Source organism: Monopterus albus, unplaced genomic scaffold, assembly GCF_001952655.1.
Source record: "Monopterus albus unplaced genomic scaffold, M_albus_1.0 scaffold174.1, whole genome shotgun sequence".
Lineage (NCBI taxonomy): Eukaryota > Metazoa > Chordata > Actinopteri > Synbranchiformes > Synbranchidae > Monopterus > Monopterus albus.
The window spans coordinates 82,558-110,272 of record NW_018128054.1 but is presented as its reverse complement, the minus strand read 5'-3'; the positions used below and the strand labels follow the sequence as shown (position 1 = coordinate 110,272).

The 27,715-nt window shown below is 41.0% G+C and overlaps 1 protein-coding gene across 1 annotated transcript in view; it reads right to left on the bottom strand.

Annotated features, from left to right (window-relative positions):
- Positions 1–27,715, bottom strand: part of LOC109969485 (voltage-dependent T-type calcium channel subunit alpha-1I-like) — a 167,129-nt gene that overhangs the window by 85,239 nt on the left and 54,175 nt on the right. Inside the window, exon 2 of the mRNA XM_020616404.1 lies at positions 26,779–27,043. Coding sequence (XP_020472060.1) covers positions 26,779–27,026 — 248 coding nt within the window. The 5' untranslated portion in view covers positions 27,027–27,043. The remainder of the gene's footprint in view (positions 1–26,778; positions 27,044–27,715) is intronic.

Below are 27,715 nucleotides of genomic sequence, written 5' to 3'. Positions count from 1 at the left end.
CTGGCGTGGGAATGCCTCGTCATTCCCCCGGAGGAGCTGGAAGAAGTGTCTGGAGAGAGGGAAGTCTGGGCATTAAGTTTGCTTAGACTGCTGCCCCCACGACCCGGTCCCGGATAAGCGGAGGAAAATGGATGGATGGATGGAAGTTGGTTTGTTCTCTCATGTTCTTTGGCCTGTAGCTGTTAAATCTGAAAGAACAGCCAGTCAGCGCCATTGTCCATTTACCAGTTTATAACAGGAGTACTACCTGAAGACAAAAAGCATGTGATTAATTTTACTTTTTTTTCAGCCAGTGCAAATGTAAATGTTAGACATGATGATTGAATGATAAATGGTAGAGTTGTCACAAACTCCAATAACTTTAAGCAGCATGACCATATATTTATTAAATCTTGCCTTTATCGCCTTAAGGTTGCTTTGGATTAAATTATCTGTCTATCAAACAAGTTAAGAGAGTGAGTACTGTACTTTTGTCATGCAAAGACAGGAAGCAAAAGTATTATTCAGTATAAGTATTCCTAGAAGATAAATGTAAGAATAACTGGCTGCTCGTTAATCACTCTGTAAACACGCAGTTCAGAGTAAATGTATACGACCATGTCAGCCATCTGCTCAGCAATATGGTGACATGCAGGCTGTGGTTTTGGTTGGTTTAAACACACAAACACAGTAGACAGGCAGGTTTAATCTAAACATTAAAGCTTGGAAGTCATCAGAAATGAGTGAAGAGGACCCTTATCTGTTACTGTGAAATTGATGAAGGCACACTCCGCAGATAAGCATAGGACTGTCTCACTGGATACCAAAATAAGCAGCAATTATTGGGTATATTAAATGGCTCCAAAGGAAAATTCCGTAACTGTGTTGTGATGCTACCTTATAGTCTCCCAAATGATACACTAGGTTTGCTAGTACAGTAGGACAACCAATTTCAGTATCCTCTTGAAAGTTTTTTGACAGGAAAATAAGCAAACAGTGACATAAGGAAGTCGACTCATTAAAGAATCCAAAAAACTGCAACCTCATTTGATAGCTGCTCTCAGAATTCATCCTATGTCACATTGTTACCTGATGTGCTCTCTCCAAGACTGCAGCAAGGTGCACACGCCTTCACAGGCGTATACAGCATATCCTGTTAGCACACAGATGCACAGGCACACATATGATGAAGACAGAAAGAAACCGAGGCAGACGGACACACCGTGTCAACCGTAGAGTCTGACATGGCAGGCACAGACCTGGAGCACCTCTCAAAACAAGCCTATGGCCTGTAACCAAGGCAACGGGAGCAGACGGGTTGCCTTCAGCCACCAAGACTACACAAACTGTGTCTGTCAACTTCATGTGTGTGTGTGTGTGTGTGTCTAAATGTGACTTTTGTGTGATGTCTGTATGAACACATTCATGTACAAGTTTTATGCACAGTGCCTGAGAATGATTACATTTCCCATATATATCTGAGCATTTAAAAGCTCGAGGTGTGTGTGTGTGTCACTGGCATATCTGTCTTTCTGCTCATATCAGCTCTGCACAGCAGGTGCCTTGCTCCAGTACATTGCTGCCACTCGTGAAGCCGAATGTATTGCAGACACCATGGGAAATATAAGCCAATACTTTCTGTGCTTATATGTGTGAGGGAGAGAGAGCAATAGAGAAAGAACGACATGACTCAGTGAGATGGAGAGGAGGAAACTGAAAGAAAGACAAAGTGAGACCAATATAAACTGAGAATATAGAGGTGAGTCAGGGGTGCAAAGAAATGTCGGTAGAAAAAAAAAGCGAGCAAGAGATTTGAAAAGACAAATGTGGTTTTTAGAGATGGAGACTAGAGAGTTTGTTGGGTCAGTTGATAGCAGCACATGCAGTGTCCTCGCAAGCCATTAGTTTCAGTTCAACATAGGGTCAGAGTATTGGAAACAGGAGGAAGGAAAGTGGGAAGAAGAAAACAAGATGTGATGACGGGGCTGTGCTGCTGACATCCACAGGGACTAGTCAGACTCTGATGTGACAAGCGACCATCCTCACCAGCTCTCAACCCCCCCTGCAGCCATCTGTCTTTCTCTCTGTCTGTAATGTATTCTGTCTCTTGTTATGAGTAAAAACCTTGCATTTGCAAAAAGACTCTGTGGGTTCATAGTGATTGCTCATCAATAAACACTAGTGACAATCATGTGTGCCTCCAATTTCTCTATTTAAACCCCTTTGGTGTTTCATAGCAACTTGACTGGTCACATGTGGCAATGCCATCTGTTCTGTGATCTTTCCATTTCCACCTCCTTACATCTACGACGACGGCAAGTGAATGTCAGAGGAGCAGCACTGGATGTTGCCTGCTACTCTTGGATATCTACAGGATGTAACCTTGTCCTCTCTTTCTGTCCCACCAGAAACATAAAGAGCAGTTCAATTGTGACAATGATACAGGACAAATGTAACTTGTATGAAATCTTACCGTGAAGCTTTCTCAGGGGACCATGTACTGTAATCTGACATAAGACAGTGTAGAAATCTGTCCATACGGTTTCATAATCTGTACTCTCAGCTGTGAAAACTGAGTGATTTACTAGCCTGTGCTTTCAGTGACTGGTAAGTAGACCTCAAGAGGGACTACAATACTATAATTAAATAAATCAGAACAATATATGCCACACTGCACTGTTTAATTCTCCATATCTTATGAAAGAAAACAATATTTTATTATTGAGATCTTGATGAGAGACAAGTAAAGCATTGACATTTACTCACAGAGTCAGCGGGATATTAAATTAATCAGAATGTGTGTGATATGTGAAATGTATTAAATCTCATATTTTTCTCTGAGTAGTACACAAACAACACTATCATCTGTTTCTCACAAGTGACAGCAGGGGATGAGGATAGCAGAGATCAGAGGGAGGAGATGGGGATGAAGAGGATCTGTCTGAGAAGGGAACTGTAATCCCTCATCTCTCTCATCTGTTCATCCATTTTTCAACAGGGGTCTAATGGGCTGACATGATCACTTGTTACAAACTCGGGGAGAAAAAAGATAAGGCTCAGTAAGAAAAGAAGGGGTCTGAGTTATGTAGCTGTAGTGTGATATGAGCTTTAGCTTCCTTCTTTACAATTTCCTTTCCAGTAACATTAATTGTGATAGTTTTTAAACTGCACAGTAGACAGTTGAAGATAAAAGGGAAGTTCTGCCATATATTTCCAAATGAAATCTAATTGTATATTTTTCATTTAACAGGAATACTCAAAAGATGAAATAAGACAAAATGACAGAGCACTGTAATGTACAAACAGGTGACAAATTAAAGGACAAACTCGAATAAATGAGTAGTCTCTTCCAGGATGACAATGTCCCCACCCACAGGGTAAGAGGCAGAGGTGAGGGACTCGTGTCACATGACTTGACTTGTGTCAGACTTCAGTTGCAAATTTGAGGACTTGAGACTCGACTAACATTGGTAAAAGACTCATAAAAGACTTTGACTTGGTATGCATGACTTGAGACTTGACTTAGACTTGAGACAGACAACTTGAAATTCTTCACTTTTTAAAAATGAAATCTTTGCATTCTTCTAGATATTGACAAGTTCTGTTTTGTTTTTGAAACACAATTGGGTGATTTCTAGTGCAATGCTGCAAACCTGGCAACCCACCAGAACACATCAGAGGGCAATGCAGGTCACAGGATGCAGCTATGGAGGGGCCTTAGTCCAAAAATCATAAAATTTGGAATCGGGAATTATGTTGTTGATGACAACAGTAAGGAGAGAACAGTGGTATGCAATGTCTGCAGCACTAAAGTCAAAAACACAACCACCGCATTGTTCAGCTTCATCCATCACTACAAAACTCACAAAGAAAGGTAAATACATGAATGTCTATGTTAGCTAACCTGGTCAAATGTTAGCTAGAAAGCTAACATTACTTTCAAGCTCTTAGTTAGACTTGGCTTTAAATCAGTTGCGCACTTCAAGCTCTTAGACTTGGCTTTAAATCAGTTGCGCATTGAGAAGATTTTCTGATGACCATGAAAGTCATGCCTTTTTTATATGGGTTATAGTTCGAAGGCTATAAAAGCACAATTAATAATCACAGCGAGCTTGTGAATGTTTCACTTAAATACATGATAATCCCATAACAGATCCTCAGAATTTTGTATGACTTGACTTGTGTCCCTTCAGAATTTTGTATGACTTGACTTGTGACTTGCTTGACTTATAGTAGGGACTTGACTTGCTTGAATGTCACCACAGTAACTTGGGACGTGCTTGTGACTTGCACATGTGTGACATAACCCCACCTCTGGCACGAGGGGTCACTGAATGGTTTGATGAGTACATGAAATGAGTCATGTGCTGTGGCCTTCTAGTCATCAGATCTCACCTAAACACCTGTGGAAGACTTTGGTGTGATGTATTAGCAAAAGAAGGAATATCCTTAATTCAACTCTCTAGTAGAGTTTAGAGACTTGCCAAGGTGCACCGAAGCTGTTCTGCTGACACGTAGTGGGCCATTACTTTACTACGACACTTTTACAGTATGGTGGTTTTCCTTTAATTTGTCACCCGTCTGTATTTGAAATCAGTTTGCATAACATTCAATATAAAAGATCTCTCTCATTCATACGTGAGCTTGACTGCTTGTTCTTCAAACCCCAGGGGTACAGCCTGAACTTTTAGATTTTCTCTTCACTTTCTGGCCGTCTTTTCTTACTGCCAATCGATTTCCTCACAACTGGTTAGGCTCCCTGAGTATACAGTATGCTTCTAATTGCAGGCATGGCGAGTGGATCCCTGAGCTTCACAGGTGTTTCATGAAAGGAGAACAAACAAGCCAAGGGAAGCACGATAGATGAATAGGGTGACACTGTGTGGGAGTGAGCATGAAAGTGAGTGAGACAGAGGGCGAGACGCGCTAAGAACAAAAAGAATTATTAATAGGCTATGATCCAACCATTTGTCATGGTAATTTTTCAGCAGAAAGATTAGGATTTCTCCCTCTCTGCCCCTTTCCGTCTTTACTGTTCCTCACTCTATGCAGGTAGTTTTGAAGCACAAATAGCTTCTGTTAATCTCAGTTACAACACGGATTCAGACATTTCAGGATTCTGATTTTTACTCAGGCAACTGATCAATTAGTATTATCAAGTAAAAATACTAAACATTGCTGGTTGCAGATTTCCACCACTAAGCTAAAGTGACTTGTCCATGGGCTTCCCTTTGTAAGCATGAAGTTTTATTTTAACAAGATTAAATGAAATCGATTCTGTGAGCTTCATATTCATGAGTTCACATCCACCACCATACAAGAGCTCACTATGGCCTTGATCCTGTGTTATCCACATCTTTGGTGAGTTTCCTCACTGTGATTATGTGGATGCTGGGTGAATTAATTCTGTCTTTGACTGCCTGGCATAATTCTTACATGCACTGAGAGAAAGTCTCCTGATGTGTAAGCATGCTCTGCAAGCCTATATTCCAGAATTTGACAAAAATATCATTTTAACAACAAATTCGGTTCCTTCCATTACATACTGTAGGTATATACATGTAAAATGAAAATGTTCTTCAAGGAAAGCATGGCATGCTTGTGCTCTAGTGGAAAATGTTCTTCAATGAAAGCATGGCATGCTTGTGCTCTAGTGGAAGAATATGCATGTGCCTCCAGGTAATTCAATTATGTCTTTCACTAGAATGTAAGGCTAACATACTTCTTACACAGAAACACTATGTGGTATTTACTGTATCCCACAAATGCTTTATTGTAAACCAGCAGAATATACTGTGAACTGCAGCCAGTGCCAAAGGAAAAAAAAAAAGTTTCAATGTGGCCTAAATTTTACCCCAGGCTCACTGGAACTGCTGTGACAGCATCCACTCATCTCCTGCCCCAGCAACAGTCTCTCTACCAACTCCCCGACACCAAAGAAGTCAGTTCCACCTCCTCAAGTAAAACATGAAGGCACACAGAGACTGACAGCTAATATGACCGACAGACTGAGTCACTGCTCAGCTGGATGCATGTGAAATTCCCGACTTTGAAGTTGCATGTTCTTCCACTGTATATGTTCTGATATGAAATGCCACTGTTCACCCTTGTCTTTGAGGGTGTGTTGAGGTTTTAATTTGATTTGAGTTACTGTAAAATGTTCTGTCCAAATTGGAATTGAACACCAAACACTTCTTTGACCTTGCATTTTGGCCCACGATCCCTCCCTACCTTCTTTAAGTTATAGGGGTGAAGACTTCATGATCCTACCTGATAAATTGTAATAATAACAGTTTTAAAACTGATTAAACATTTTGTGAAAAGTTAAAACATGTGCAAATTCAGTGCTTGACTAAAGCAGTGTTTCATTTAATCAAAACAAACCTTTCATTGACTAATTTTACTTGTTAGCCTCCTGCTCTACAACAGTAAACATAAAATAACCTTTCTGTCTGAAATATACAGTTCTATCAATCTGTTGAAAGCAGACATCACACACAAACACACATGTACACATTGTCATCACCTGTATCACCACAAACAAGAATTTTCTATTATATTTTTCTCAGTGGGTTCACTTCAGAAGGTTCTGATTGCTTCTGCTGCAGCGGGCGCAGAGCAAATGCTGCAGGTCCAGTGATTACTTTTCAGGGTGCGTTGAATCTCACATCCCTCTGAATAGGTTTGCCCTGCTTTGCCTGTGTTATTTGTTTCAAATTAACTTTGTTGAAAAGAAACTGTTGTCCAATTCTTGGACTATTCTCTCAGCAGCATCTTAAAAATGCTAAGACTGCAGTTTACTATAAACAGTTACAGTATATACAATCACCTTTGTACAAACTGAGGCTGAGCAAAGCATCTCACCAAGAGTCCAAACACCATACTGTCTTGGTCTCGATTCTCCAGTTCTTCATCCCCCCTTATCAGACTATTACAATATTAATTCACATGTGGTGCAAAAGTGAAATGAAGTACAAGAAGGGACTCAATAATGCATAGTACCCTGTTCTGAATCACTATACCTTCAGGTGAAGCTTGCACAAAATTAGGATACTGAAATTAAGAGCAATCTTGATTGGCTAAGTGAAGTCTAAGTTACCTTTTGAACTGGTTGACAAAGATTTAGCCTCCGTGCAGTAGGTTGGAATAAGTTTGTCTTTACCTCCACTGTGTGTGAATGTGCTGGAGAGTCCCCTGTAGGCATGTCAGCACAACAGGAGAGCCAATGTTCTTGTCTTTATTAATTACTACCTGACACACACACACACACACACACACACACACACACACACACACACACACACACACACATGTGCACAAACTACTCCACAAAACACACACAATTAAACTTTGATTGGAACACACACCTGTCTCCAATAGCATCTTTATTTTTGCAGTAACACACATACCACCACATCTACACACACATACAAAGCAGGAAAAGAAAGCTAGTAATTTGTCCCCATATCCCCTCAGCACTTCTACTTACTCATGCTTGGTTAGGCCAGGAAGGGCACTGAAAAGGGAAATGAAGCAGAATGACAAACCAAGCTGCTAGCATCAACTAGCATGACCTAGCAAAAGCCACAGTGCAGTAGACAGCATGGCATTACATATTTATAAAGTTTTGATTTCGTCCTCTTTTTCTCTGTGGAACCACACGAGTCTATATGTCGTTTGTGCCACCTGGATGTTGCAGCCAACAGTGATGTATTATAGTTAGTCGCTCTATTGTCCAAGGTAATTATGACACAAGCAAAGAAGGACGTTAGGCGGCACAGCTACTGTATAGAGCCACGACGTGCAGTGGATGGATGGGTAAAAATACACAGGACTTTCCCACCGGAGACTGGTAATTTTTTTTTTTTTTTTATCACTGACCTTTTATTACCTTAACTGCATGTTTATCATTGTATCCATGACAACAAAGATGATTTTAACACAAACCACAATTTTTTTCTAAACCTAACAAATTTGTTTTGAGCCTACAGATTATGAAACCGTGACCATTCTGGAATCGTAGCTATGTGTTTATGATTGTTTCCATGACGATGAAGGTCTAATACATTTTCTGGTGGAATGATCATGTGGAGCGTCTGATTGGTACCATGATGACAAAGGTCTGGTAACTGTGCTCGTATTGTACAGTAGGGACAAGCAATAATGGTAATGCGACATATTGTTATCTACTTGTTGGTCACCTAACATTTCTGAACCAGATGAGCCAAAAACATGTCAAACAGCTTTGGATTGTTAATTTGAGCAGCTTAGCAATTGACTGGCTACTGCATATTGCTCACAACTTTAACTATCATTTATAATGCTTACAGGCTTCTTCTGCAGCTCAAACTTCATTCTCTTACTTTCATTATATGAGTCAGTCAACCATTCTCTCATTTTAATGTGCATGATAATCAGCCTACTGGTGAGGGGCACAATATAAGCACAGCTGCCAAGTCTCCCTGCCAGAATGATAACTAAAACAAAATGACAACAACAAGAGCAGGGCACTCATCAATGGGTTTACCAAGGATTAAGATTATATAATGTCACAATAATAGTGTTGTCATTTTAACATTGGCAGTTTGTCGCAAGTCCTCGGGGAAGGTTAGAAAGGCTAGGCAAGGAAAGTAGATTCAGGCTTGACTCCTAGGTCTCAGGCTCTTGTACAGAGCAGTGGCGCATTTCAGTAGTTATCAGTACAAGAGTGTGTCTGTAATGGGCAGCTCCCAAGAATGAGCATGCTGTAAAACTGAGATACAGTTTTACATCTTATTAATCATTAAATGGAGGCATATTCAACTACTATAACCTCCCCAACTCCACCCCACAAACGAGCTGAAATAAACCAGGGCAATAATTATATAGTACAATATCAAAATTGTGGAATTGTATAATGTGGCAGAGATACGTTAAAATGTACAGTATGCAGCCCTTGCCAATCATTTCCATGGAACTAACATGGTTCATCTTTAGTCTCATATTCAAACGTCAGATATAGCTGCTGTGGCATAAAGCTTACAAAGCTGTGCTGCAAAAATAAAGATGATGAAACTAAAGACTTCCCCCCCTTTATCTCATCATTCTATTTGTTTAAATGGGAGCAATTTCACTCATCCTATTGCCTTCTCCACTTTTTATGCTATCCCTCTCGCAAGCCTTCTCTGGCTGTGCTGAGGCTAAATCATCCCTCGAGGCAATGTCAGAGCTCCAAGGGGCCAAAAATCTCAACCACTCTATGAAATTTTGAAAAGCAGTCATTCGTCCCAGCATCATTTTCAGGTCTCATTAGGCAAATGAGCTACTGTAGGTGAGAAACACAATCTTGCCATTAACTAGGTATAAGTACTTAAAGTCAGCTAAATATCATATATTCATGCCTATCGAAAGTAAACACTGAAATCGCAAACTCATAGGGAATCATCACGACTAAGTTATGAAATAAATTTAAAATATGAAGTAATGCTGTGATGGACTGGCAACCTGTCCAGGGTGTACCCTGGCTTTCACCCATTGTCAGCTGGGATTGGCTTCAGGGTGGATGGATTTTAAGCAATGCCTACAAGCCACAGAAAAGAGAGCAGTGTAACGCAGGCCCCATTAGCTCACTGGTTAGCTAAAGCATGACCAAGGTCAGACGTTGCAGCTCAGCTAGTTGCATTGATATTAATAGGCACTGGCAGTGACGGCACCCTGTGGGATCACATCTCTGCAGGGTGGTAAGATCAGGTATGGGCAAGCACAATATGTATAAACATGCACACACACTGTAGGTGCTCTCTATCATGCACACCTGTCTCTCTCTCCAGGAAAACGCAAAAACATAGCAATGTATATGTGTATAATTTGTTATTATAATATTTATGTAATTCAACATTACTAAAATAATAATCTAAATATCAAATGTGTTGGCAAAAATGACAAGACAAAAGCTACTCTGAAAACAAATATTCTTTAAATCATCTGACAGCCACAAATTAAATGAAGATCCTTGTAGCTCTTCATGTCTGAGGCAGACACAATCAAATGAAGCTTGACAGTTATTTTAATGTTCAAATGAACAGTAGTCAGATTGAAGACATGCACTCCATCATTTTGATCTTTAAATGGATAAGCTGCTGATTATTATTGTTTGCTAATACGTGCCATGTGTGAAAATTCAGTCAAATTAACAACCCCAGCTCTGAAATCACCTAACATGACATGACTACTAATGGAACTGTAAGAAACTACTTCCATTCAGTAGCAGTATCATCCCAGTTTATCATAATATACTATATGCTCATTCACTTACCAATGTATTAGTGATGTCTGCTAAGGTGACACTGACTTTTTCCCCCATTTTTCTGTTAGACCTTCTACTTTCATCTCAACTTTGCCTTCCAAATAGCTAAAATAACTCAAAGGAAGAGAGAAAAAGAGGATGGATGAAAAAGAATGACAAAACCTGGCAAGTGATGATGAGAAGATGAGAGATATTAACACACTTGTGGCAAGGAAGCAAATTTAGCACATTGTAGAAGGGCAGAGACACGACACACCAAGCCAATGTGAAAGAACTAGCAGTGATGTTGGCCAACTGCCGCGTGGCCTCATGTCACCTTCGTCTTGGCCAGTCGGGTTGAAAAAGTGGCACCTGAACACACCGCACAGACTACAGCCAATGGCAGACTAGCACATACAAAGTGCACCTGTGTGACAAAAATATCTCCCTCTGCCAGCAGGTGGCAGTATCTGTATTCACCATTCAGAAAGGGAAAGAAGAAGAGCTAGACAGCGGAAATACAAACTGTAAACAAAGCACCTCTCATTCAACACAGCTGCTGTTTATAGCTGATTCTAAGTGATAAATGTCTGAAAAGGAGGACACTAGCATTCTCTGCCCTCGGTCTTTTGGTGATGGAAGAACAAAAGAGGCAGCAGAGGTGAAAAACGAGAAACTGCACTAAATGTGTGAAATCACGAATACTAAAGCGACAGGCTGAAAGGGCCTCCTTGGTCTTTTGGTGATGGAAGAACAAAGGAGGCAGCAGAGGTGAAAAACGAAAAACTGCACTAAATGTGTGAAATCACGGATACTAAAGCGACAGGCTGAAAGGGCTTTCCTGAACCATTGTCTTCTTGTGCACTGAATGCCTAAGGTGAACAACCAATCAGAGTGACCTCTCTCGTCGATGAGTACTGACGCTGAATTGGCCTAAAAGCTGTGGACAGCTGACGTGGGACACATTGGGAAGACAAGCCCCAACAGACACTCACCAACGGTGGCTGACGGCCGACCGTCGCCTTGGTGTGCCACGGGCCTAAGAGTTACTCACACATCAGCAGCAGCATGGCCTTCCATTTAATGTCCTTCTAAAGAAATATCTCCTTTGTGTTTAGTGTTCACTTTAGGGTTATTTGGGTAGATTTATATACTGTACAAGACTGTTGAGTCTCTGGCCTTTACTGTACAGTATTAACATGCAATTTGTGTGTGGATAAGGAAAATGTTTTACTGTAAAGTGTAATGGTACACACCTGGGACCTTTCTGTGTGGAGTTCGCATGTTCTCCCCGTGCTTGCGTGGGTTCTCTCCGGGTACTCCGGCTTCCTCCCACAGTCCAAAGACATGCAGTTTAGGTTGATTGGTGTCTCTAAATTGCCCATAGGAGTGCATGTGCGTGTGTGTGGTTGTTTGTCTATGTGTTAGCCCTGCGATGGATTGGCGACCTGTCCAGGGTGTACCCCGCCTTCGCCCGATTGCCGGCCGGGATTGGCTCTGGCCCCCCGCCCCCCGTGACCCCGCTCAGGGAACAAACGGTGGAAAATGAATGAATGAATGAATGTAATGGTACAGACATTCAGAATGCTATCAGTTCAGCTAAACTACATGTGAAGGTCATCAGGCTCACTCTTTGATTAGCTCTCAACCAGGTAATCTTTCAGCATGTCAGGGCAATCTTCTTTCAAAGAATGTGGACACTATACAAATTCCATTTATACCTATCTCTGCCTGTTCCTGCTAAAAAGCTACAGACAACAAAAGTGGTACAGTAGTATTGTAGGCATGATCAATAGCATATTGAAGTGATAAATGATAAGGGGCACGGCCAGAAGGGCGTTTGGTTCAGTAGGACTGAGGTGGGACTGAGCATCTGTCAATGTGGCGGATAATAAAGTGAAGGGTTACAGTGCCCTTCACTTTCCGGCCACATCTGCAACAACACACAGCATATAAAAGTGGCACACACATAATCTCTTATCCGCATAACATTAAGCAGTCAGTTCAATGTTAATTGTAACACGCAGAAAGGAGAAAAGTAACAAGGAGGGTGAGAAGCAGGAGTGAGAGAATGCCTAAGTGAAACAGATGGAGTGGAAACAAATGTATTGTGATAAGATCATTTAAACAGTGTTTGTCTCTCTCAGGACCCAGGCTGCCTTTGCCTTCCCGCTTACATTCGTTTGACTGGGAAAATGGCCAAAAGGATGGGCCAAAAGGACACACACTGTCTCTCTCTCTCACGCTCTGTCTCATCTCTCTCTCACTCCCACTTCTGCCAAGAGACTAAATTGTAGAGAATTGTGCTGTCGAGTCTCATTTGTGAGAGAAATAGCACACGGGGTATTATTCGAAGACAGGCAGGTTGTTTGGTAAGTTCTGATGAATCACCTTAGTTTTACGTGTGTACTGTATAGGTTTAGATTACAATGCATGTGGTGTTAGTTCAAGGACAAAGAAAATGTGTGCTTGTGGTCGCCTAAAAAAATGTATGTGTGGAGGGATGTACTGTAGGTTAGTGTGTGCATTCCTGTACATTGGACCCCTGCCCAATCAGTAGTCAGGGTAGGGTTCAGCCCACTGAACCAAACTGTGGGTGAGAAATGTATTGCACTTTTATCAGCTTGTAATGGGCCCATAGTGACTTAGCAGGACCCTATGTCACCTCCTAGCAGGTTATTGTCATGTGTCGGACTTTTGTCGTCATGGTTAAAATAAAAAAACACAAAGCCTATCAGGTTTCGACACAAAACATACATGGTTACTGTGGGGAAACAAACAGTTGTCCTCCATTTGAAAGTCCAGTGTTTTTTTGTCTCATCCAGCCAACCAAAGCTCCATCTAGAGACTGTCCTCCTGTAAAATACAACTGTATACTGTACGTCATCTGTTCCAGCAGGTTATTGCGACAAAATGTTATGTGTCATAGTTTGGCGACATCTAGTGACCGCCATTAATAATAACACAAGGAAAGAAATTGGTATATAGAGGCACAAAGTCCACGCTAGGAGGAGGTTGGTGTGGATGGCCAGGTGCGCACAACACGAGACTCGAGTTCAACTCCAGTGTGTGGCTTGTTTTTCAAGAGTCTTTGTTCCTAATTGTAACAATGTGGTCTCGTTCCTAAACGTAACCAGTCGTTTTTTTCCTCTAAACGTAATCAAATAGACTGTGCCTAAACAACTGTGCGGCAAAATGCAATGAAACCATGACAGTTTCATTATCAAAGCATCATGTTTATGTCATTTTCCAAGATGACAGAGTTCCAGCAGCTTGCTGCTAGACGGCTAGTCATCGTGTTTATGGCTGTTTCCATATCCTTTTGTTGTTCTTTATATGACGTCATCATTTGACCTTGTTGTTGTCTTACTGACTGACTACAGGCATTAGAGGTCACTTAACTTTTTCAAAAGAGGACACATCTTTTCACTGAGCCCTCTGCTCTTCACTGTCACTCCTGTAAACTTCCTTTCATCCTCTTCATTTCACTCTTTCTCCCCCTTCCCCTTTTCTCCTTGCTCCGTCATTGAACGGTTGTATCTTGCCAAGCTGATATCATTTGACCTTGATGCAGTTATGTCAGTGATTCAGTTACGTGACAGTCTATCAAGTTTTACAAGGAACTTACCAACTCAGCTACTTGGGGAGAACATCAAAAGCTGTTCAGCTGAGTGTGTGTGTGTGTGTGTTTAAAGCTGGTCTTTAATGACCTAAGCTCCAAAGCTCATTTGAACTGCAGATACCAGCAGCCAACTAATGTCCAAACATCTGGGTGGTCACACTCACAATCACACAAAGACACACACACACACACACACACACACACAAGTATTGAGCTTTTATCACTGGCCAAAGGAAGGGTTTTATCATCCTTCCTGTCAGATGCCTCCCACACATCAACACACACACGCAAAGACACACACCACAGCCAGTGGAAAAGCACCGGAGAAGGATTTAGGTTGAGTATGATCCATATGTGTGTAACATATACAGTATCTGACAGCTGGGATTATGCGTTTATAAGAGACTGAAAAAGATGGAGAAAAAGTGTGTGTGTGTGTGTTGATGTGTCATGAGAGACAGTGACAAAGCAGGGCCATTTCAGCAGGTCTCTAGGGGTCACTAACTCTTTCCTCTCTCTTTCTCACCTCTCACTCTACATGTCTTTTTTATTGTTGATACCCCCTCCATCCCTACAGTGGCTCCACTCTTTTTATTTCATTGCTTTCTCGCTCGTGGTTACTCTCCTCCCTTTCTTTGCATCCTTTATTCTGTCCCTTTCACTGACAAAGCAATAAGGCAAAATGGCCAGAGAATAAGGGTCACTGGTCAGAAGTCAGGGGAATGTTAGGGGCCAGTGCTGAAAGTGTGCGTTATGGATATATCATCTTTTCATGAGGTCAAGGTGCAGATGGAATCATTAAATCACCAAGGCATCAACTTATTCTGTCCCTCTAATCTGAATTCATGGTACAAAATACTACTCAACAATATGGTGTGAACAGGGAACTAAATGCCTTTAGTTGTTGTTGACTAAAACCAGACTGAAAGTCAAAAGGCTCAAATTTAAATTAAAGAATCATTTAAGACTAAAACTAAACTAAATTCAGGTGTTAAAATTAACACTGAGGACAAGAACAGTGGTCTGTTGAAGTGTGATGCTTTGTTGACCTATCCAGCCTCCTCACTCTGTAGGCAGCACAAAATAGCTATGTTGGTCCGCAGCCTAAAATATAGTCGTGTCACAGTAACAAATAAAAACTGTGACATGGCAACACTTTTTAAATTGCAGCTCAGCATCCTTCTTCAGGTTCTTCTTGGTGTTTTATGGTGGTTGGCAAACAACGATATAGTGCATTATCGCCACCAACTGGACTGGAGAGCAGATCGGGAAGCTAACATTTAGTGACTGTTGAGGTTATACAGGCATACGGTTTCAAACTACAGAACTTTAAAAAACACTAGCAAGGTGGCGGCTGGGTCCAGCTAACACCTGACTTTCACGCTGACAGCTGGACATTGAGTCCTGTGTCCAGTGCTGTACGTTTCATTTGAAAGTGTTTTAACCCTGACCATGTAGCTGCTGTGCCTAAATTTACCATGAATAAGGAATGTCAACCACTGCCTTTCATTTTCGCTGCCATGTCACAATTTTCGATCCAGAAAAATGTTGCAATGTCACGATTTTTGAGGTGTTATTGTGAGACTAGTACATTTTGCATTGCAGACCAACATAGCTCTTATACATTTTGCTGTAGGCTTTGTCGGTCTATAATACTGTCACTTTAGTTTCTTCTTACTCTTGTCACAGTTACTACAGCTGCTACGGTTGTGTCACCTGAACATGTTGATTTGGGGCACATGCTGAAATGACTCACATTGTCATTCTCTGGAAAGCAGCTTTATGTTATGCATTTTAGCTAAACTTAATTTAGCCCCTCTTCCTGTTACTAGAACCTTTTTTCTTTTTTGTCCTGATCGCAGTGTTACTCTGCCCTCCCTCCCACTCTGTCTCTCTCCCTTTCACTGAAGAAGAGGTCTGAAGTTGCAGAGCAATTAGAGACTTCATGCTCCTCCTCACTGTCAAGAGCAGGCAGGGATACACACAGAGCATGCATATTCACACACATGTACACACACCAGCCGTCCTCTGCAGTCCTCTGTGCTGACAGTCACTGGGTAAAAGTTCACTCTGCCCTTATGCTAACTATCTCTCTCTCTTGTGCTCTTTTCCTTTGTCATAGTGTCTCCTTCTCATACTCAGCCTTTTCAAGAAAAAGTGCTAACTAGCAATCTCTCACTTTTACCCTTCTCTTTGTGCCCGCCTCTTCGAGGGCTATCACCCGTCTCTTTCGTCTCCATCTTTTCTGATTTCTCTTTTATCTGTCTTTCAGACAGAAGTTGCAAGTTTGTCCTTCACTCTTTCTTACTTTTGTGCATCTCACTATCTCTCTATCCCTTCCTGCACAGTAATTACCCATTCTCATCTTCCAGTTCCATTTTTTTCTCCTCTTTTTTCCTTGTTTTTCATCTTTCCTGCTCATCACACACTCATTTTCTTCATTATTAGTGTGTCACATACTGTGTGTTTACAGTAATATCTGCATTGCTTATTTAGCCAATTCTGATATCTTGTATTATACAGTGGAGCCAAACCAATCAAATCACCTGAAAACTAATATTGCAGAACTTAATTTAACACAGCTAGTGTGTCTTTTTCTATTCTGAATAAAATAAACTCAAAGAGCAGGGAAGAGGGAAGTCGGCGAAAGCCAAAAGAAATTCACAAAAAGCTTCTTTATCATGTCATATAAGCCCGACACAATGGGCTTTACAAAAAAATCTCTTTGACTTGCATAGTCATCTTAGACTTTTCTACAATTATTAGGCAGTTTTGAAATGATACCACATTCTAATTTCAAAGTGCCTTGAAGAAATGAAATTTCTCCTTCTGAAGCTCACTTTGATCTCTCTCAGGTGAACACCAGCTCGGCCATAAACCTCCTACTCTCTTTAAAAAGCCATTCCCTGGTATGGTTGCTACCTACATTAAAAATGTAGATTTGCTCAAATATATTATTAATCCTCTTATTTTCATTTGCACCTAACTAGTAAGCATCAAGATTACAGCAATGCAGCCATTTCCCGTGTTAAAACCGTGTTTTAGACTTTGCGATTACTTGAGTTCACAAAACTCCATTAAACCAGAAGTTCTTCTGAGTACTCGCCGACAGCACCAGTATGAACTTTTTTGCTGGCTGAGCAGTTTCTTTGTTGGGGTCAGTTGTACAAAGACTCCCAGGAATTACTCTATAACTAAGTACTCTTTTGCACTATTAACTCTCCCAGGACCCTGTAAGCACTAGATGGCTATTAAACATATGATTGGATTAAAGTTAATTACAATTTACAGTTTCATTTTGAATTTTGTTGTAGATTTTAATCAAATGACAAAAAACATACTATTACAATTTTAACTCAGTTTTTTTTTATTTTACTTAGTGGTATACACATGCTATACATATGCTGACTTTAAAAAGTGTTTATTATAGTCTATATTACATGACCTCTGAAGGAGGCAGCTGTATTTCATTCATCTTTTGTGAAGTGCAGTGAAGGCACCACCACACGACAGCCTTGGAAAGGTGAATCACCCACTACTTTATGCAAACTGCATGCTGGAGTCTGTGTGTGCGCTGGTGCAGTGAACGCCAATCGTCCACTGAGGCTCTAGTGAGGGAAACTGTCGTGTTTGCCCATCTGAAAGGTGCTGCGTGCTTTCCATGACTTTATGTCCAACATGTAGGGGTGTGCTTGTGGAGCTCATTGGAGCTTGACTAATTGGGACCCATCGGTACCTAACATGACGTTCATGTTTCATATAGCCAGGACACAAAGACAGATGCTGTACCCAAAGGCACTAAAAGGGCATGTGATCCGCTGGTCTCCTTGATATTGTAATGAGTCTTCTTGGTCTGCTAATGTGCTCATAAGTATTCATTACTAAAGGGTGAACCTCAAAGCCTGCACAGCAAGTGGGCAAATGGTTCCTGCTGCAACATACTGATGATCAATCAAAAAGAAGAATATTCATAAACATCTCTCAGTGACTTACATTTCCTACAAACCTACAAAACTGGACTGGATGTGTTCCCAGGGTTCATAATAACTGTTTGTTCTCGCTCATAAAACATTATGTTCTTTGACACAGTTTCTACAGAGCCAGGTTTCATAATTACATGTTACCAGGTTTCATCCATTCTATCAAAACCTCAGTCTACAAAAGCTACCGTGCATTTTAACTTGTTCAGATATGATTTTGGTTGGAGGGAGGCTTTACTCTCTCCCCACAAATCCATAATGTCTCTTTTACTTGTTCAGAACATATATGTATATGCATTGCCCTCTGTGGTCCAATATTTTTAAGCATGCATCTAGAGTTGCTATCCATCTGTTTTATAGCATTAGCCACAGGCAAAACATAACAAAATGTATTCTGAAAAGGCAAAAATGTATTCTGCAAAGTAAGGACAGACTGTGACCTGTCACATTTGATTTATTAGTAATAGTCTGCTGGCAGTTTAGCTTCCTAGTGTAACAAGACAAGAATATTTGGAGTAGAATAATTATTGCGTTTCTTATCTGTAGCTGTCTTTATACAGCAGCTGCCTCTGGTGATAACCAAGAAATCCATTTTCAAACTAATAACATACAAGTTTTTGTTGCTTTTGTTCAATTCCTACGATGCCTTTCTGTTGCCCCTCTGTTGCCCTTCTGTTCTGAACAAGTAAAAGAAACAAAATACAAGTCAGAGGGCTTATTACATATTTTATTCTAAGACATGAACTATATTTAAAGGTAGGGCTGGGGATCCTGGAAAAACCAACAAGAGGAAGCTCGATTTTGAAAGTAGACAACTGAAGAAATCCCACCATTTCGTTCTGGCTTCTCTCCAAAGCTGCTGCTCCAAAACACAACCCACACTACCTGACTACTACTTACAGATTTCAGGAAAATAACAAATGCACCCCCAAACAAAACAAAACCTGTCCAGCAAAAATATGGCCACCATGGCTTCACTTTTCCCCTTTTGATCTCTCAGTTGTCGCCGTCAGTCAAAAGCCACACCATCATTCTGGTTTTACTTCTTGCAGCATCCAACTTGTTTTTAGTTGTAACTTTTTCGATTACGGTGTTACCCGCCCAGATATGCAGCCCCGAACCGTAGTTGGGGACCTCTGTTCTATGACTAAACTGCTTTAGCCTTGGTTCATAGCTGGTAACTAGCCTTAGAAGTCTTGGCTTTTCCAGCATCCATCCAGAACACAGGCTTTATTCCATCTTGATAACAATCCAATCTATAACACTTAGAGCTGACTACTGCTGGCATTTAGTGGCTGCATGTACTGTAAAAGCTGTTCCATGCAGCAGTCTTCTTGCATACTCCTCACACTGCATGCAGGTGGCAGCTTCTGGCAACAACAACAACAACATTTCCTATAAGGCTATATGTGTTAAAGGGGAAGGACTGGAACAACTCCATTTGTGAATGAAAGTTCCTGTGGGTAGCTTTTATGCCATAGCTTGCTAGCTTTAGCTGTAAAACAGAACAGAGCCTTATCGGAAACTCTTGGCTCATGCAAGGACAGGGTGCACGCAAGCAGGAAGTAGGCTGACAGACAGATAGGCCATCCAATGGTTTTTTTCGTGCAGAGTAAAAATATTGGTCGGGCTTTTTTCAGTCCTACTGCTGCCAAAGATGCTGGATTTGTTTCCTCTTGTTGTCATTGCATTTAATGTATTCATTGGCATTGGCATGAAAAGAGAAATTTAACATATGTAACAAAAGGTGTTTCTGAAGAGAATCGCCAAACCTACCTTTAACTCAAGGCTAAGTACTAACCCATGGTTAATTTAATTCCATACTGCAGTTAATAAACTAACATAACTTTAACCAGAAAAACTTCCTTGAATGCTTAGTTTGTAAACGGTATTTACACTTAAGCATTCAATACATAGGTTTTTTTATATTTGTATGTACTGTAGGCTGTAGACACATGCAAACGAGTGCAGAGACACACGCAAGCAAAATATGCTTCTTGCCCTTAGTATGATGCTCATTCTGAGCCAGTACCCCAGAGCTTAGAGAAACAGTGAGGAGGAAGACAGATATGGTACATTTTTGAAAAGCACAAAAGATGATTGGAAGAAAATCTGCAGTCGTGACTGGACTAGACAGGTCATTTTAAGTTGAGTAGAAAATTGTTGTCCTCCCATCTTTCTGACTGCTAATCCCGAGGTAGTTTTCTACTCAGATTTCAGGTTGATCTTTGAGATGTATTGACATACTGTATCTGTGCCATCTTTAGCTGCAGTCTTCTAAAGGTCCACCTGAACAGAAATAGGGAAGCTAGGTATTTTCACTTCAGCAGAGATATGGACTAGTTATTAGCCTCACATTGAACTCTGACAACGTCCACAAGCATGTTCTCAGAAAACACAAAACCTGCCATTGCACAGTAGCTTTCTATCACTATCAACATGAAATTGATGGTTTTAACATAAACACGTTCAGTTAACATCGGCCCCCTATTGTCCTCACTGTTACTTTTTTTAATCACATACTCATATTTTTGAGGAAAGCCACATTTGAAATTTTCCAATCTGTTCAGGGGAGTTTTAGGGAGGTCGGAAGCAAATAACCGATTCTCTGCAGTGCAGAATGACTCATACAATTTATACAGCACTCTGTGGATAATAGATGAGAAATAGCAAACTACAAAGCACTCTCTTGGATAAAATGTACCCTGCAGTTAGTGGCGATGGAGCCATTAAATGACTTATTAAATTCTCTCAAGAGTCTCAGTTTGTGTAAAGCTATACTTCTGAGCTGAGCTGACATTCTAAGGAAGACATGATTCTTTTAGAAGTTAAAAAATAAGGCAGCAAGAACGCAATGATGACAGACGGAAAACCAAAAGAGAAAAGAAAAATGTATTTGTTTGTACTCATGTGTGTGCAAGCATCTGTTCGTATGTGTTTGTGAGTATGTGTATGTGTGCTTTTTTTTGTTTGTGCACCTCTGACATTTATCTGTGCGGTTTATCCAAAAGCAATCTGCCCTGCTGTTACTGAGTTCAGACAAATAGGCACTGCTGTCTAAAGTATTGCTGCAATATACAGCATACAGCATAACACAGTGCAGAAGCAGTAGGTGGATAATGTCGGCTGGCCATCTAAATGCAATTCTTTTCAAAAAATGTGACACTGAACTAATGCATAACCCAATTATGGCTGCAAGTCAAGAACAGTGTCTACATAATCTATAATCGAACAGATTGCAATAACACGCACACACTTATACTTCTATCTTTGCAAGGACACTCATTGACATAATGCATTTCCTACCCCCTTACCCTAAGCCTAGCCTAACCTAACCTAAACCCTAAAATCAAGTCTTTGGTCCTCACTATGTAACAAGTACAAGAACAAACAGACACACACGTGTACACATGAACTGATGCATGCACATATTATGTGGACAAAGTACGCAGGCACTGGCAAAAGGAAATAGCAATCATACACCCCCCCCCCAGTTTATAGCTGTGTGATGGCTGCGTACAGAGCTACAGATGGTTGTGAGACTGTTCACAAACACACCACATGTCAGTGATGAAGAAGTGAACTGACCTGCCACACAGTGAAACGGGCTTTGTGGTAAATTCACACATCATCACAGCAGTAACACAATAAACCTTTTGAGGTCATCCATTCAATCTACCCAAGAAAGAACTTCAATTTCATTTAGAGATTCTTGGAAAATTTTAGTTTGGTGAAAGTCTGGTGTCCTTTAGAGAACAAGGAAATGAAATAAACAAAAGGAGATGAGTGAGTCACTTGATATGGCCTCGTTGAACAAGAGTGATGAGAGAGTGGGGATCACTCAAATCAGTATTGGTACTTAACACTAGCACTGGAATTTATCTTAAAAGTGTAAGCATTAGTATTCTAATAAGTTTTATTTATCCTTAACAGAGGTTTGTCTCATTCATGTTTGCACCTCTTTCAGAAAAGAGGCTTTCCCCAAGCTGAAAGGACAGCAGTTCATACACATTAAAATAAGTGGAACACTCAAATTACTGTACAAGATCAAGGCATAAATGGAAATGTGGACTAAGATGGCATCTTAAAGAAGGGAGATGCATGCAGGTAGAATGGAATCACTGAATCTCTCAGTGCTAAAAAAAAAAAAAGAAAAAAAAGGAAATTACAAGAAAGTGACAGTAGAACAAGCATAAGATAAAAGTAAACATGAAGACAGAGTGTGAATTAATGACAGACTTTTGATGTTCTTTAACAAAACATCTGTCGAAACAAGGGGAGAAAAAACATTCAACATCTACACACGCATCCATCAAGCAGCACACCTCACTGCAAGTGTCATCGCAAAAGGAAAGACATAAATCTACCGTGTAGCCCCACAGCAACTTTTCCAACTAGAACCACAGACAGCTGAGACATAAAGCAAAAGTCGAGAGACAGAAAAAGAATGAGAAAACCGCAGAACAAGAGAGCAAGAAGGTAAGAGAGAGAAGGTGATGTGTCCCAGGCGTGTGCTCTATCCTCAGCAGAGGCTGAGAGCGAGGCACGGCAACGCCTCAGCCATCCGTCACCATGGAGATAACAAGCTGTCAGGGCCAGAGAGGATCATGGGCCACAGAGGCCGGTCACTCTGCTTGAACACCAGAGGAGCCAATCAGAGGAGAAGCAAAGAGGGTGAGATAATGTGAGGAGAAGGACAGTTACTGGCATCAAGCACTTTGGTGGAAAAAAGAAACCAGAAAAGAAATGACAGGAGAGGTGCCAAACATGTGAGAGTAGCCAGGCAACACTAACTTCAGTGTAAGAGAGGAAGACCTAGAGAAGAAGGAGAAAGAAAATGTGCATGCAAATGTGATGATGTTTGGATGGGGAAATAAAAAGGACAGTGCCCAGAGCCATACATCAATCAGTCTCTGCATCTAAACAACTCCTGCGCACTGCAAGTAATTATGCTGCGCTTCCACTTTGAACATGAAGCTTAAAACTCCCGATACAATGCACCCACTCTGCAGTCATTACTGCACTTAAGAATTTGGTACAACTAGTGTAGCTGTACAATAGAATGGTGATGGTTTTTAGAGGAGATATTCTTGTTCTTTCAGGGGTAGAATATTATTTAGAATTGTTATTTACTCCATATGATAAAACTAAAATATTTAGAAGCTGGAGGTCTTAAACTCCTTCAAATGAGTCAGGACGTGACACAATAAACTGCGGCTCTGTGCTTCCAGGAGCAGCATTTGTTGATGGATCAGGTTTCATTGAATCCAGTTAATTGCACTGTCTGAGGTATAATGGAGCATGAGTGACCTGACATGCTCAGATCTTGATGTGGAGAATGAAGCAATGATGAGAGCTAATCTTCCCCATGTAACTAAGACACAATGCTGCAGACTGGCTGGACATAATCCACTGTGCACATTGAATTATACTCTTTTCTTTTCAATCAGTGCAATGACCAGGTGAAAGCTACAGGTATGACCCTTTGCTGAGAGGAAGAATGTTGATGAAGTGAAGACGTGAGCAGAAGCGACTTAAATATAACTGTAATTAACATGTAGATTCAAAATGGCACAATTTGGACTTGAGAACATGGAAGAGCTACTAATGCTGCCCAGGTAAGACTGGATATCCTACTACCTATCTGTACTGTATGTAGGTGATAGTATGTGCATGCATATGGTTGCAACAAACATGCACAAATCTGTGCCCTTCATTGTAGTATAATGGATCCATTAAAGCTGAGTCACATTGCATGGGGACCCACGTCTGATCTATCTTTTTAAACAGGAGTGAAATAGCGACTCAATGGCTACAGTGCCTTCTACTATTTAAACCAAAAGAAAAGCTGAAACTTTTCCAGGAAAATGAACCAGCAGGGCAGATCAAATGCACTCCATTTCTCATGGGGTACAATATGCATGTATTTTTGCCCATGCATGTCTCCAAAAATTACACAAATGAATAGGGGAGCAAAGTGGAGGGCGATGAGGGGAGGCAGAGCAGTGATCCAGAGGAAGAAATGAGGAGAGAGAGAGAGGACTGAGAAAAGTGATGCAGAGCAAAGGAAGAGGAAAATTAATTAGTAGGAGAGACAGAGTGGCAATTAACTAAACTTTGCTGTAAGAAAATAATTATTAAATCAAATGAAGCAAAATAACGTAATTATATTTGGTATCTATGTTAATATTTGTGTGAAAATGAGACTGATGTAAGATGAATAAAAAAGTGAGAACATCATGGGAGAGAAATCTATATTGTGTGGTATGTACAGAGTGTGAGCAGGCACGAACAAGAGGGAAAGGGAGAAGGAGTGTGTGGGGTGCAATATAAGAGAGGTGCTCCAGGTGCTCTGCTGCAGGCAAGCGTAGGAGAGCTTTTGTGTGAGTGTGTGTGTGTGTGTGTGTCACTGAAGGCCTCTCACAGTTACTGTGTGCTGGACAGAATCATTGATCTGAAAAATGGAGATCACACACACACACACACACACACACACTGCAGAAAACATTTTGATGATGCTGAAATAAGGCTTGTATTACTGTCACACCACGACAGTGTATGGTGGTAGAAAACAATACAAACAAAAACGTGCTATCCTCAAATTTGGTCGGTTTTTAAACAATTCATCATACAGTACTTATAGCACTGTCTACTTCAGTACAGTCAGTAAACGCACCCATACAGGTACAAATCAGGGTTTCAAAAGCAAACACCAAACTCTTGCACCAGTTAACCAGTTTAAGTCCCACAGTAGATGCACACAACCTTCCCCCTAGTCCTAAACTATGAATATGCTGCCCCCCCGACACACAAGCTTCAGCCAGCTTCAGAAGTGTATATACTAACAGAGTCACAGCAGACAACAGGTAGCACCTCACTACCCACATGGTGACTGAGGTGTGTGTTTGTAAGTTATCTTGGCTCTTTACCTGATTCCAGCGGAGGAAAATTACCTCAATTACAGTAACAACAGCCATCCTTCAAAACACCAGACGCACTCAATTATTCTTCACCTTTTTCAAACTCATTTTGGATTTTTTTTTTTTCTCACCCACTTACATACACACAGGTTTGTCTCACTGTGCTTTAACATGCTTACAGTTTCAACCACCATGGGTGTCCAGCAACCAATAAGCTGCAACAGAAGCTCCGGCGATGTGAAATGAGATTTGGAGTGAGTGTATGCGGCATACGCACTGGCACGTCTGCACTCTGTGGCAAGCGGCCAACTGAGAGCAACAGAGCTCAGCCATTAGAAAACAGTGGAAAATCCTTCTGAAACCTTTATTCCCTCAACCATCAAAGACAGAGTCTGAAAGGCAAACAGAAGGTCTCGCTGTCCAGTTTGATCCGACTGCCTGCACTCTCCCTCTGTCTGCCTGATTTTCTGGCCACCCATTCATTTGTCTGTAATACAGACATACAGTATTATTAGTCTCCCCTCCCTGGCTCACTGTAAACGCTTGGGTCATAAAGCTGAGCTTCTGTAATTTACAAGGCATTTCATGGGCTTTTGCTTCAATACTTAACGTATTTTCCATCAGATAAATCTCTCTTTGTGTCTGTACTCAGGTTTTTGTTCAAAATCAATTTAACACAGCTCATGTCCAGACTTTCAGCATTCATTCCCTCTTTTTTTATATATATATATATTCCACAACTGTTGTTCTTGGCCTGGTATTTGGTGCTATGAATGTTAAACTGATCAACTGAATAGGAAAAAGTCTACCTACATCAAGCTAATCAGTAATAACTTTAAAGTAATAATTAAAATAAAATAAATAAACCTCATTAGAAGATGGATTAGGCCGCATATTTCTGTCTGAACCCAACCTGTACCTGAGAGTGTGGCGTCCAAACGCAGACCCGAGCCTGACGCAGTTGAGTTTGCATGGTGGTTTTCCCCTTATAATTAAATGAAGCAGACTCCAGCAGCCTAGCCTAAACTTTGACCTACATGTCAGAACCCGACCCGGAACCTGGCCCAAATCCTTGGGTACCGCCGGGTCCCGTCAGGCTCTGTGTGGGTATCCACACTCTAATTCTCACTACTCTATTCAGTCACTTATTTCAGGTTAAAGCCTGGTAGAAATCCTGTCCTGCATCATTAGTTTAACAATTTAACAGTGATAATTACAACAATTCAATCTGCACTCCTTAGAGGCTTGATGTACACACACACACACACACACACAGTCCTGCAGCAGTGCAGCAGCCAGTTCAGTGTGGTCTCGTCTGTCCCAAATGTGGAAGGATAATCTTTAGTCCCACAGCTACTGTCAGTGTAGTCAGCAAACAGGCAACTTCTCTTTCTGGGTCCTAAAGCTAAAGCCACATGCACACACATATAAACACATACAAATGTTCACTTCCATTGTTCAAGCAGTGGAACGTTGATCACTGCAGCTGTAATTGTATAAGGATGTCAAACAAACTTACTCTGAGATGATTCTGGGTTGTCTGCTGTATTGTGGTAGCAAATCCACAAGATAAAAGAGTGAGTGTGGATGGGTAGAGGAGGGGGGTCAGAGTTAAGATGGATGAAAATGTATCAAAAGAACACAAAACAGAGACAGAACATAGTAACAGTGGAAAAAAGGGCTGTGGATGTAGAGAGGTGGGAAGCACCAGTGAAAAAAAAGGCTCTGGATGTAGAGAGGTGGGAAGCACCAGTGATGGATAAGGAGATGAAAAGATAGGAGCTGAATGTTGAATGAAAGGTTTACCAGCTGATGGAAGAGGATGACGGGAGTGATTTAAAGAGGAGGGGCTTTAATGAAGCTTTAAAAACCACTGCTTTGGATAACAGATAACAGGACATGATGTGTGAGAACAGATGAATACTTGGGGTTAAAATACTGAAAATTAAGGGATAAAGTAAAGATTTTCTTTAAGGCTAACGGCGCCAGTTCCTCTGGTGAATGAAAGGATATGGGCTGGAGACCATACGGATGCACCAGTTGCGAGGACAGGTGGTCTGTTTGAGACAGAAAAAGACGACAGGGGCCAGCTCTGGGAAGGGCAACACGAGAGTGCTGAAGTCACTGCCGATACTGTCATCATCACCTGGACCCACTTCCTCGATGATGTCATCAGCCTGTGCCAAGCTGTAGTCCTCAATCTGCCCTGGCACTGCTGGGGAAGTGCTCCCCAGCGGCACAGGACACTCCTCGCTTGTCATTGCAACCCAGGCGAGATCTGAAGGACAACAGGAGACAACGCTGGGATTAGAGGAATGAAATGATTATCACATTGTTTGACACATTACAGATCTCTGAGAAATTCAGATGACAGTGTTTTGATTTCATTACCATCTAGTATTTGTACTGCAGACAATAAATATGAATTGAATCACATGTTTATACCCTGAACTTTTGATGGGACAAACAACTTTTGGCCAAGCAGTCATTTCCACAACATCACACAACTCACAGATATTTAATGCCTGTAGTTTTTCTAGCCTCAAAGCCCATTAGTCTCTTGCTGTTTCTATGCCCTGCAAAAGCAAATAGTCTTATTGTACACTCACTTGTATGTCTAAGAGAATGCATTGCTTACTGATAACAGTCACACATCACAATCACACACTCACAGAAGGGTACAAAAACAGAGAGTAAATCAATGTCAATAGTCATTGCACATTTATTCACAATTCATTTAGCCCCATCACAGTGTTGTGGGAGAGGAAATGGCTTAGCTCATAAATGAATTCACTTTTATCTATAATATAGCACACAAAACATGCTCACACAGACACACACATGCACAAATATGTGTTTGTGTTTTTGCATGATCCACTGTGTAATTTTGTATATGCCTCATTTTTCACCAGAGAACACGCTACAATATACTATTACTTATTATGGGGCC